The 14046-nt window shown below is 27.1% G+C and overlaps 1 protein-coding gene across 2 annotated transcripts in view; it reads right to left on the bottom strand.

Annotated features, from left to right (window-relative positions):
* The window catches only part of LOC145287748 (sodium leak channel NALCN-like), a 275430-nt gene that overhangs the window by 102568 nt on the left and 158816 nt on the right, over positions 1 to 14046 (bottom strand). For both annotated transcript variants that reach the window (XM_080135514.1, XM_080135515.1), the window contains exon 17: positions 220 to 318. In XM_080135514.1, the coding sequence (XP_079991640.1) occupies positions 220 to 318 (99 nt within the window). The remainder of the gene's footprint in view (positions 1 to 219; positions 319 to 14046) is intronic.

Here is a 14046-nt window from a genome sequence, read left to right as displayed (position 1 = left end):
AAAAAAAAAAGTTTACATATATATGGATAAAAATCAATACGAAAAATTTATAAATGTTTATATCTTTCCTGTATTTATTTTTTTATTTGTTGATGTGTAGGAATACAAAAAGTTTTTTGAAGAAAAACTAAAAAATATTTTTTTTCAAAAGCACAAAATTTTCGACTGATCCTTCGGTTTTCTTCTTACTTAAAAAAAACAAAAAAAAACGATACAAACCTGCGATCTAATCTAATTTGATGTTGTTGAGAAAGTAAGGATTTGGAAAACACCATCTGCGCGGAATCTCCGGTCATTATTCGCTGCTGGTTAGAATCCCTAGAAAGACAAATCAGTAAATGATTTAAATTGATGCATGACTCAAAACAGGACAAATAACGGATGAAAAGAAAAGCAAATATGGATTATAAAAAAGATGCATGAAGCAACCTAATAATTTGTATTATTCCGTTCGAGATTCTGTACTGAATTATCACCCAAAGTTCGACCGAATGATTCCTGCAAAGACCCATGGTTCAATGGATAAAATACTTGGTAAAACAGATTAAATTAAGGGATAGGAATGCTGTATCTTCAGTAATTACTGCCTTCCATAATTGATTAAATTAAGGGTTCCGTTAAAAAATCAGAGTTCAACAAAATGGTTATTTTATTTATTTATTTTGCAGCTTGTTATCCTCATTTTCGTAGTTATTGTCTCACAATGTTTCGGTCAACTATTCCTCTGGCCTTCGTCAGGGATAGGAGTGCTGAATCTCTTCACTGTATCTTCAGTAATTACTGCCTTCCATAGTTGTCGTCTCACCATATTTTGGCCAACTAGTCCTTTGGCTGGATTTGGGTAGGATTGAAACTGCTATCTTCAGACAATGCTCACCTGAAACTGTAGAGATTCAATGTCTCTATCCACTGCGTCATGGATTACCAAGGTGGGATTTTATGGTTTTATATATCAAAGTTTTTTATGGTTTTATATATCGAAGTTTTTTTTATGGCTTTATACATCGAAGTTTTTTATATATCGAAGTTTTTAATGGTTTTATATATCAAAGTTTTTTATGGTTTTATATATCAAAGTTTTTTTATATGGTTTTATATATCAAAGTTTTTTTTATGGCTTTATATATCGAAGTTTTTTATATATCGAAGTTTTTTATATATCGATGGTTTTATATATCAAAGTTTTTTTTATGGTTTTATATATCAAAGTTTTTTTTATGGCTTTATATATCAAAGTTTTTATATGTCGAAGTTTTTTATGGTTTTATATATCAAAGTTTTTTATATATCGAAGTTTTTTATATATCGAAGTTTTTTATATATCGATGGTTTTATATATCAAAGTTTTTTTATGGTTTTATATATCAAAGTTTTTTTATGGTTTTATATATCAAAGTTTTTTTATGGTTTTATATATCAAAGTTTTTTTCCCTCTTGTACAGTCTCCCATCATCGGATCTATACCCAATGGTGTATTATTTATTATTGTATAAAATCCTTTTATAATAAATAAAATAAATATATTAATTACTCATCTCCAAAGGATTTCAATAATAAATAAAAACACCTAGGCTTATATCAATCGAAACACTATGCCAATCCAAATAATAGAAAAGATTTCCAAGTTTGGCAAAAAGTTGAATACAATTTTATCGTTTACTTTTCATTGATTTTTTAAGCATATAGTTGCACAGATTCTTGCAATAGTTAATTGCAAACCATTTGGTCCAGGTTTTGTGACGATAACCCCCCCCCTCATCATTTTTAATTCTCGTCTCGCTGTGACATTATTTCCTTTCTTTCTAACTGTAACGATTTTTTTTTTTATAATTTCTGCTAAATGGATGCTCACTCTGCCCCTTTGCTTTATTGTTTATTTTATGGCATCAATTGAAATGAATGGCTCTTGTCTTGGGGAGACTCCATGTTTTGAGAAACTTCTGGGTCTGACCTTTACTCCTGATCTGAAATGGAACATGTACATCAAATCTGTTGCCAAGGTTGCTGGAAAAATGTTGGGATTATTCTACCGCTCCAGCAGATATGTCACTGCTGATGCAATTTTCAACCTGTATAAGAGCCAAGTACGTCCAAGGAGGGAGTACTGTTGCCACATCTAGAAGCAGTTTATCCTGCCTTGACAAAGTCCAAAGTAGATTTCATAGCCTAATGGGGGATGCCCTTTTCTCTTCCCTGCAACCTTTTTCCCACAGAAGAGACGTTGCGAACCTGTCTCTGCTTTATTATTATTTTCATGGCAAGTGCTCGTCTGAACTCCAATTTGTGGTCCCCCCCTCACCAAACTTTCACGAAAAAAAAAACTTGTCTAGCTGAAACCATTATGAATAATTTCCTCCACTCTTTATTTGTAACTAAACCTAAGCGTGGATTCCATCAACAAAGCTTCTTTCTTAGAACTGCATGCCTGTGGAACTCTTTTCCGTTTGCCTGCTTTCCAGCTGACTACAATTTGGTCGTCTTCAAGTCCAATGTAAACAAATTCTTGATGAGCCGTCACCTTAAGTAATCCAATTTAAAAAATTTCCACTACTAATGACTACTACAATATTGTCTTATTGATTACCGTACACTCCTTAACCGTTATCCTCGAGTGGCCTTTGGGCCTTGATAAGTGCTGATTTATGTTAAAAAATAAATTTCTTTGTTTGTTAAAGTTGAATCTACTTGTCTAGGCCCTTGTCTTTCTTTAACAATATATTCTCTTTGCGTTCAAATGTGTTTACTGTATTTCCATGCAATTTAAAGCTAGATAGGTTTGCCACTTGTTCAAGAGAGCAGCAAGGTGAGTCTGGGACAACCAGGCCACAATGATGTCATAATCCCCGGGAAAAGCTGACCGACATTATGGAAAGGTGATCATAATATCTGGGTCAGCTGGGATACCACCGGAGAAATGCAGCATAATGATGTTTTTTTACATAGGCATCACCACTTATCAAGGCCAAGAGGCCACTCGAGGATAAGGGTTAAAGAGTGTACAGTAGAAATTGGACAGTATAGTAATTGTTAGTAATGTAAATTCAGTAAATTTGTTAACTTATATGGAACGGCTCATCAAAAACTTGTTTACGTTAGACTTGAAGACAGCCATATTGTAGGCTGGACAAAAAAAAAAAGGTTATGAGGTCATTTGATAATACAAAAGGACAAGCGACATGGTTGAAAAAGGAAAGACTTTTGGCAGGTGAGAGATTTCTGCAATGCAAACTACCCTCCTCCACCTGATCCTCACCATTTTTTGATGTGTTGATTGTCACTTGCATGTTGATGAATGAAAAATAAACAAGCCATATTTGTAATTGTAAAAAGTGTCATTTGTATTCATTGGAAACGAAAATAACCTTTCGTTTGATACGGCTAAAAATTAATAATGCACCCAACATATATTTTATATATATATATATATATATATATATATATATATATATATATAATACGATAGCGTGTGTGTTATTTTCTGTGTCACGCTTACATCTGAGTCTTTAATTGTTATGTACTTCCATTTCTTGTAATAAATAATTTTACCAAGAATTCTTTATAACTTTTGGTTTCAGTTTCGAGTATAGCTAATGGCACTCAAGTCATTTCATTTTTTATAAATAATTTTTACTAAGAATTCTTCATAATTTTGGTTTTGGTTTTGATTATAGCTGATGGCACTCAAGTCATCTATTTTTTTTTATAAATAATTTTACCAAGAATTCCTCATAAGTTTTGGTTTTGATTATAGCTAATGGCACTCCAATAATCTCTTTTGAAGAAATAATTTTATCAAGAATTCTTCGATTTTAGCTGATGACACCTTAATAATCTATTTTTTTTTTTATAAATAATTGTATCAAGAATTCTTCATAAGTTTGGGATTCAGTTTGGATTCAAGCTGATGAATCAAAGTCATATAGATATATTTTTTAAATCGCAACTTTATCATATATGAAACTCGATAGACAATTAACTCTATAATAATATATACAAAATCTGCAAGAATTAAAATATACTTAAGCATATTTTATGACCGGGTTACGCCGGGCGTCCCTGCTAGCTTGGATAAATATTTTGCAGTTTTAACAAAAGAGCTACAATAACATCAGAGCGTCTCCATTTATGCTGAACATCTACAGAATGCCAACATCAATATATTACATATGAATGAGTCTCCTGTGGACTTTCCACAGGTCCCGCTAGTATGTATAATATTATTTTCTTATTCGCGTACATTTCAGTCTTCTTACTTGTAACATTAGTTTTCTTTTTCTTTTTTCCTTCTATGTCCTCTTTTTTCCCCTTAATGTTTATTTCTTCTTTATCACAGCGAAACTCACCCCGATTGTTTCAGGTTTCCGTTCAGCTTTTTACCCTGTTTCATTGTGAGATTAATAAATTGCCGTTTTCCTTAAAATGGAATGCGTCTTTTTTTTTTTTTTTGATTTGATGTTAACTTGCTGCCAAGATGTGTAATAGCAAACCAGCTTTATGAACAAAGCTTCTTTCTTAGAACTGCACGCCTGTGGAACTCTCTTCCATTTGCCTGCTTCCTTGGTTGTCTTCAAGTCCAATATAAACAAATTCTTGATGAACCGCCCGCTTAAGTAATCCAATCTACCAAATTTCCACTACTAACGATTACTACGATATTATCCCATTGACTACTGTACACTCAATAACGCTTATCCTCGAGTGGCCTCAGGACCTTGATAAGTAGTGATCCCGATGAAAAAAATAAATAAATAAATAAATAAAAAATTTGTTACTTTTATTTTTAGGACAACACATCAAATTTAACGTAAAAAAAAAAAAAAAAGGTTTTTTAAAGCAAAAATAAAACAAAGCATAAAAGACCACAGAAAAAAAAAAAGTCTTGAAAATCTGTCCATGCATACAAATAAGTTAATAAGTAAATAAAAATTTTTTTTAAAAAAGTGATAACTTCAAATGAACACAAAAATTAAAAGACAACGTAGGAAAATAATTGGCAAAGAAAAAAAAGGATATTGGAAAGGAAAAACAGGAATACAAACTATATAAAAGATCAAATTAATTACAAAAAAAACGTGGGAATATAAAAAAGGATATTGATAAGAAGTTGGAATGATTCTAAGCAGAATAGCGATGAGAAGACCTTTTCTTTGAAAATTCATGTATTAAAAGATCAGCTTTTTAATATTCCTTGCTTGAACACTTGATGATTTAATAAACTGGTGGGATCCTTGATGATTTAATAAACTGGTGGGATTTAATAAACTGGTGGGATCCTTCTATCGCTCACTACTGATGCAATTCTCTATCTGTATAAAAGCCAAGTATGTCCAAGGATGGAGTACTGCTGCCACATCTGGGCAGGAGCTGCTAAAAACAGCCTATCCTGCCTTGACAGAGTACAAAATAGACTTCGGGGTTTAGTGGGGGATGCCCTTTTCTCTTCCCTGCAACGTCTCTCCCACAGAAGACACGTTGCAAGCCTGTCTTTGTTTTATCATTATTTCCATGCCAGGTGCTCGTCTGAGCTCCAATCCCTCGTCCCCCCTTGCCAATCTTTCATGAGAAACACCCGTCTGGCTGAAACTACTGTCAATAATTTTCCCCACTATTTTTCTGTGCCTAAATCCAAACGTAGATTCCATGAGCAAAGCTTCTTTCTTAGAACTGCACGCCAGTGGAACTCTCTGCCGCTTGCCTGTTTCCCACCTGACTACAACTTGGACGTCTTCAAGTCCAACATACACAACCTCCTGACAAACCGCCCCTTTAAGTAAGACACTCTATCAAAACCCCCAATACTAATGATTACTACAATACTATCTCATATCAGTACACGCAATAACCCTTATCCCTGAGTGGCTTTCGGGCCTTGATAAGTGGTGACCCCCATGTAAAAAAAAAACAAAAAAAAAAAAACCCAAAAAAACTTGTAAAGTGTGTAACATTATACACAATTACATACATCTTAACATGTAGACATTTTAGGACACAACACGAGTTTTACAGAACGATTTTCGGAGTTTGACAAAATATACACCTGAAGAAGGTTGAAACATTGTGAGGATAGCACTTAGTAATCCGAATAATTCAAGAAATCCTTTTGCATGCTATTTTCAATAGTGACAAAAAATGATTTTGGAGAGTTATAAACAAGAGTTGATTTCAGACAAACATTTAGGGAATTCAAAGAATATTAAAAAAAACAAAAGGGGGGGGTCAGCAAACGGTTTGAACATCTTTACCAAGTCGTTACTCAGAGATGTAAGGATCACAGTTCGCAAATGAAAATATCAGCGGAGTAGAATAAACCTAAGAATAATAAAGGTGTTTAGAGGAAAAAAAAAAAAAAACTTTTTTGAAGATTAAAAAAAAAAATAAAAGAAATAAAAATTTTTTAAATAATCGGTCCTTGTCCAGAATTCCCTATATTAAAAAACAAAAATAAAGAAAAATCAATTTTAAGTGATTAATGGGAATTCATAGGCATTACGGTATATGTATGAATTATTGTTGAATTATCTCCCTTTGTTTCTGGAGATATTTTTTCAAAACAGCTGGCAAAACAGCCACTTTTCATATACTCATAAAATTTGATTTTCTTTATAAAAATAAAACTACTTCATCAATTTACATGATTTTAGGAATATGATACTTTCATTTCATCATGGATACATCCACCATACAAATTTTTCTTAACTTTTGCTTTTTAATATTGAGTAAATTCTGGACAAGAACCAAAAAACCATGTGTGACATACAATAGCATAAATAAACTAAAGGAACACAAAGTTGAACATTTTATTTTACAAGTTATTCCAGAAAAGTCAATAATTATTTTGATTAAATAAAATAATAAAAATATAATTTGATTAAGCATCCATTATTACTTTGAGTGCTTGTTAAGAACAAGTTGGCAGATGGCTTTTTTGAAATATGTTGCTTTAAGCAAAAACCATATTACATAGTTTATTGTCATGTTGAAAATATTAAATACTGGATGTGCGAAAAATATTATGAAATATTGGATGTACGAAAAATATTATGAAATATTGGATGTACGAAAAATATTATGAAATATTGGATGTACCAAAAATATTATGAAATATTGGATGTATCAAAAATATTATGAAATATTGGATGTACGAAAACTATTATGAAATATTGGATGTATCAAAAATATTATGAAATATTGGATGTACGAAAAATATTATGAAGTATTGGATGTACCAAAAATATTATGAAATATTGGATGTACCAAAAATATTATGAAGTATTGGATGTACCAAAAATATTATGAAGTATTGGATGTACCAAAAATATTATGAAGTATTGGATGTACCAAAAATATTATGAAATATTGCATGTACCAAAAATATTATGAAATACTGGATGTACCAAAAATATTATGAAATACTGGATGTACAAAAAATATTATGAAATACTGGATGTACCAAAAATATTATGAAATATTGGATGTATCAAAAATATTATGAAATATTGGATGTACCCAAAATATTATGAAATACTGGATGTACCAAAAACATTATGAAATACTGGAAGTACCAAAAACATTATGAAATACTGGATGTACCAAAAATATTATGAAATATTGGATGTACCAAAAATATAATTAAATACTGGATGTACAAAAAATATTATGAAATATTTGATGTACCGAAAATATTATGAAATACTGGATGTACAAAAATATTATGAAATACTGGATGTACAAAAATATTATGAAATACTGGATGTACAAAAAATATTATGAAATACTGGATGTACCAAAAATATTATTAAATACTGGATGTACAAAAATATTATGAAATACTGGATGTACAAAAATATTATGAAATACTGGATGTACCAAAAATATTATTAAATACTGGATGTACCAAAAACATTATGAAATATTTGATGTACCAAAAATATTATGAAATATTTGATGTACCAAAAATATTATGAAATACTGGATGTACAAAAATATTATGAAATACTGGATGTACAAAAAATATTATAAAATACTGGATGTACCAAAAATATTATGAAATACTGGATGTACAAAAATATTATGAAATACTGGATGTACCAAAAATATTATTAAATACTGGATGTACCAAAAATATTATTAAATACTGGATGTACCAAAAATATTATTAAATACTGTATTACCAAAAATATTATGAAATACTGTATTACCAAAAATATTATGAAATACTGTATTACCAAAAACATTATGAAATACTGGATGTACCAAAAATATTATGAAATACTGGATGTACCAAAAACATTATGAAATACTGGATGTACAAAAAATATTATGAAATACTGTATTACCAAAAATATTATGACATACTGTATTACCAAAAATATTATGAAATACTGTATTACCAAAAATATTATGAAATACTGTATTACCAAAAATATTATGAAATACTGTATTACCAAAAATATTATTAAATAGTGGATGTACAAAATATATTATGAAATACTGTATTACCAAAAATATTATGAAATATTGTATTACCAAAAATATTATGAAATACTGGATGTACCAGAAACATTATGAAATACTGGAAGTATCAAAAACATTATGAAATACTGGATGTACAAAAAATATTATGAAATAATGTATTACCAAAAATATTATGAAATACTGTATTACCAAAAATATTATGAAATACTGTATTACCAAAAATATTATTAAATAGTGGATGTACAAAATATATTATGAAATACTGTATTACCAAAAATATTATGAAATACTGGATGTACAAAAAATATTATGAAATACTGGATGTACCAAAAATATTATGAAATATTTGATGTACCAAAAATATTATGAAATATTGGATGTACAAAAAATATTATGAAATACTGGATGTACCAAAAATATTATGAAATACTGGATGTACAAAGAATATTATGAAATACTGGATGTACTAAAAATATTATGAAATACTGGATGTACAAAAAATATTATGAAATACTGGATGTACAAAAAATATTATTAAATACTGGATGTACAAAAAATATTATTAAATACTGGATGTACCAAAAATATTATGAAATACTGGATGTACAAAAAATATTATGAAATACTGGATGTACCAAAAATATTATGAAATACTGGATGTACCAGAAATATTATGAAATACTGGATGTACCAAAAATATTATGAAATACTGGATGTACCAAAAATATTATGAAATACTGGATGTACCAAAAATATTATGAAATACTGGATGTACCAAAAATATTATGAAATATTTTTGTACCAAAAATATTATGAAATACTGGATGTACAAAAATATTATGAAATACTGGATGTACAAAAAATATTATGAAATACTGGATGTACCAAAAATATTATTAAATACTGGATGTACCAAAAATATTATGACATACTGGATGTACCAAAAATATTATAAAATACTGGATGTACCAAAAATATTATGAAATACTGGATGTACAAAAATATTATGAAATACTGGATGTACCAAAAATATTATGAAATACTGGATGTACCAAAAATATTATGAAATACTGGATGTACCAAAAATATTATTAAATACTGGATGTACCAAAGATATTATTAAATACTGGATGTACCAAAAATATTATGAAATACTGGATGTACAAAAATATTATGAAATACTGGATGTACCAAAAATATTATGAAATACTGGATGTACCAAAAATATTATGAAATACTGGATGTACAATAAATATTATGAAATACTGGATGTACCAAAAATATTATGAAATACTGGATGTACCAAAAATATTATGAAATACTGGATGTACAAAAAATATTATGAAATACTGGATGTACAAAAAATATTATGAAATACTGGATGTACCAAAAATATTATGAAATATTTGATGTACAAAAAATATTATGAAATACTGGATGTACAAAAATATTATGAAATACTGTATTACCAAAAATATTATGAAATACTGTATTACCAAAAACATTATGAAATACTGGATGTACCAAAAATATTATGAAATACTGGATGTACCAAAAACATTATGAAATACTGGATGTACAAAAAATATTATGAAATACTGTATTACCAAAAATATTATGAAATACTGTATTACTAAAAATATTATGAAATACTGTATTACCAAAAATATTATGAAATACTGTATTACCAAAAATATTATGAAATACTGTATTACCAAAAATATTATGAAATACTGTATTACCAAAAATATTATTAAATAGTGGATGTACAAAATATATTATGAAATACTGTATTACCAAAAATATTATGAAATATTGTATTACCAAAAATATTATGAAATACTGGATGTACCAGAAACATTATGAAATACTGGAAGTATCAAAAACATTATGAAATACTGGATGTACAAAAAATATTATGAAATAATGTATTACAAAAAATATTATGAAATACTGTATTACCAAAAATATTATGAAATACTGTATTACCAAAAATATTATTAAATAGTGGATGTACAAAATATATTATGAAATACTGTATTACCAAAAATATTATGAAATACTGTATTACCAAAAATATTATGAAATATTGGATGTACAAAAAATATTATGAAATACTGGATGTACCAAAAATATTATGAAATATTTGATGTACAAAAAATATTATGAAATACTGGATGTACCAAAAATATTATGAAATATTTGATGTACCAAAAATATTATGAAATATTGGATGTACAAAAAATATTATGAAATACTGGATGTACCAAAAATATTATGAAATACTGGATGTACAAAGAATATTATGAAATACTGGATGTACCAAAAATATTATGAAATACTGGATGTACAAAAAATATTATGAAATACTGGATGTACAAAAAATATTATTAAATACTGGATGTACAAAAAATATTATTAAATACTGGATGTACCAAAAATATTATGAAATACTGGATGTACAAAAAATATAATGAAATACTGGATGTACCAAAAATATTATGAAATACTGGATGTACCAAAAATATTATGAAATACTGGATGTACCAAAAATATTATGAAATACTGGATGTACCAGAAATATTATGAAATACTGGATGTACCAAAAATATTATGAAATACTGGATGTACCAAAAATATTATGAAATACTGGATGTACCAAAAATATTATGAAATACTGGATGTACCAAAAATATTATGAAATATTTTTGTACCAAAAATATTATGAAATACTGGATGTACAAAAATATTATGAAATACTGGATGTACAAAAAATATTATGAAATACTGGATGTACCAAAAATATTATTAAATACTGGATGTACAAAAAATATTATGACATACTGGATGTACCAAAAATATTATGAAATACTGGATGTACCAAAAATATTATGAAATACTGGATGTACAAAAATATTATGAAATACTGGATGTACCAAAAATATTATGAAATACTGGATGTACCAAAAATATTATGAAATACTGGATGTACCAAAAATATTATTAAATACTGGATGTACCAAAAATATTATTAAATACTGGATGTACCAAAAATATTATGAAATACTGGATGTACAAAAATATTATGAAATACTGGATGTACCAAAAATATTATGAAATACTGGATGTACAATAAATATTATGAAATACTGGATGTACCAAAAATATTATGAAATATTGGATCTACCAAAAATATTATGAAATACTGTATTACCAAAAATATTATGAAATACTGTATTACTAAAAATATTATGAAATACTGTATTACCAAAAATATTATGAAATACTGTATTACCAAAAATATTATGAAATACTGTATTACCAAAAATATTATGAAATACTGTATTACCAAAAATATTATTAAATAGTGGATGTACAAAATATATTATGAAATACTGTATTACCAAAAATATTATGAAATATTGTATTACCAAAAATATTATGAAATACTGGATGTACCAGAAACATTATGAAATACTGGAAGTATCAAAAACATTATGAAATACTGGATGTACAAAAAATATTATGAAATAATGTATTACAAAAAATATTATGAAATACTGTATTACCAAAAATATTATGAAATACTGTATTACCAAAAATATTATTAAATAGTGGATGTACAAAATATATTATGAAATACTGTATTACCAAAAATATTATGAAATACTGTATTACCAAAAATATTATGAAATATTGGATGTACAAAAAATATTATGAAATACTGGATGTACCAAAAATATTATGAAATATTTGATGTACAAAAAATATTATGAAATACTGGATGTACCAAAAATATTATGAAATATTTGATGTACCAAAAATATTATGAAATATTGGATGTACAAAAAATATTATGAAATACTGGATGTACCAAAAATATTATGAAATACTGGATGTACAAAGAATATTATGAAATACTGGATGTACCAAAAATATTATGAAATACTGGATGTACAAAAAATATTATGAAATACTGGATGTACAAAAAATATTATTAAATACTGGATGTACAAAAAATATTATTAAATACTGGATGTACCAAAAATATTATGAAATACTGGATGTACAAAAAATATAATGAAATACTGGATGTACCAAAAATATTATGAAATACTGGATGTACCAAAAATATTATGAAATACTGGATGTACCAAAAATATTATGAAATACTGGATGTACCAGAAATATTATGAAATACTGGATGTACCAAAAATATTATGAAATACTGGATGTACCAAAAATATTATGAAATACTGGATGTACCAAAAATATTATGAAATACTGGATGTACCAAAAATATTATGAAATATTTTTGTACCAAAAATATTATGAAATACTGGATGTACAAAAATATTATGAAATACTGGATGTACAAAAAATATTATGAAATACTGGATGTACCAAAAATATTATTAAATACTGGATGTACAAAAAATATTATGACATACTGGATGTACCAAAAATATTATGAAATACTGGATGTACCAAAAATATTATGAAATACTGGATGTACAAAAATATTATGAAATACTGGATGTACCAAAAATATTATGAAATACTGGATGTACCAAAAATATTATGAAATACTGGATGTACCAAAAATATTATTAAATACTGGATGTACCAAAAATATTATTAAATACTGGATGTACCAAAAATATTATGAAATACTGGATGTACAAAAATATTATGAAATACTGGATGTACCAAAAATATTATGAAATACTGGATGTACAATAAATATTATGAAATACTGGATGTACCAAAAATATTATGAAATATTGGATCTACCAAAAATATAATGAAATACTGGATGTACCAAAAATATAATGAAATATTGGATGTACCAAAAATATAATGAAATACTGGATGTACCAAAAGTGTAATGAAATATTGGATGTACCAAAAGTGTAATGAAATATTGGATGTACCAAAAATATTATGAAATACTGGATGTACGAAAAATATTATGAAATACTGGATGTACCAAAAATATGAAATACTGGATGTACCAAAAATATTATGAAATACTGGATGTACCAAAAATATTATGAAATACTGGATGTACCAAAAATATAATGAAATATTGGATCTACCAAAAATATAATGAAATACTGGATGTACCAAAAATATTATGAAATACTGGATGTACAAAAAATATTATAAAATACTGGATGTACAAAAATATTATGAAATACTGGATGTACAAAAATATTATAAAATACTGTATTACAAAAAATATTATTAAATAGTGGATGTACCAAAAATATAATGAAATATTGGATCTACCAAAAATATAATGAAATACTGGATGTACCAAAAATATTATAAAATACTGGATGTACAAAAATATTATGAAATACAGGATGTACAAAAATATTATAAAATACTGTATTACAAAAAATATTATTAAATAGTGGATGTACCAAAAATATTATGAAATACTGGATGTACCAAAAATATTATGACATACTGTATTACAAAAAATATTATTAAATAGTGGATGCACAAAAAATATTATGAAATATTGGATGTACCAAAAATATTATGAAATACTGGATGTACCAA

Source organism: Euprymna scolopes, chromosome 11 (assembly GCF_053919585.1).
Source record: "Euprymna scolopes isolate OS-2025 chromosome 11, ASM5391958v1, whole genome shotgun sequence".
Lineage (NCBI taxonomy): Eukaryota > Metazoa > Mollusca > Cephalopoda > Sepiida > Sepiolidae > Euprymna > Euprymna scolopes.
Note: the sequence above shows the minus strand (reverse complement) of the source record. Positions and strands in the feature narration are given on the sequence as shown.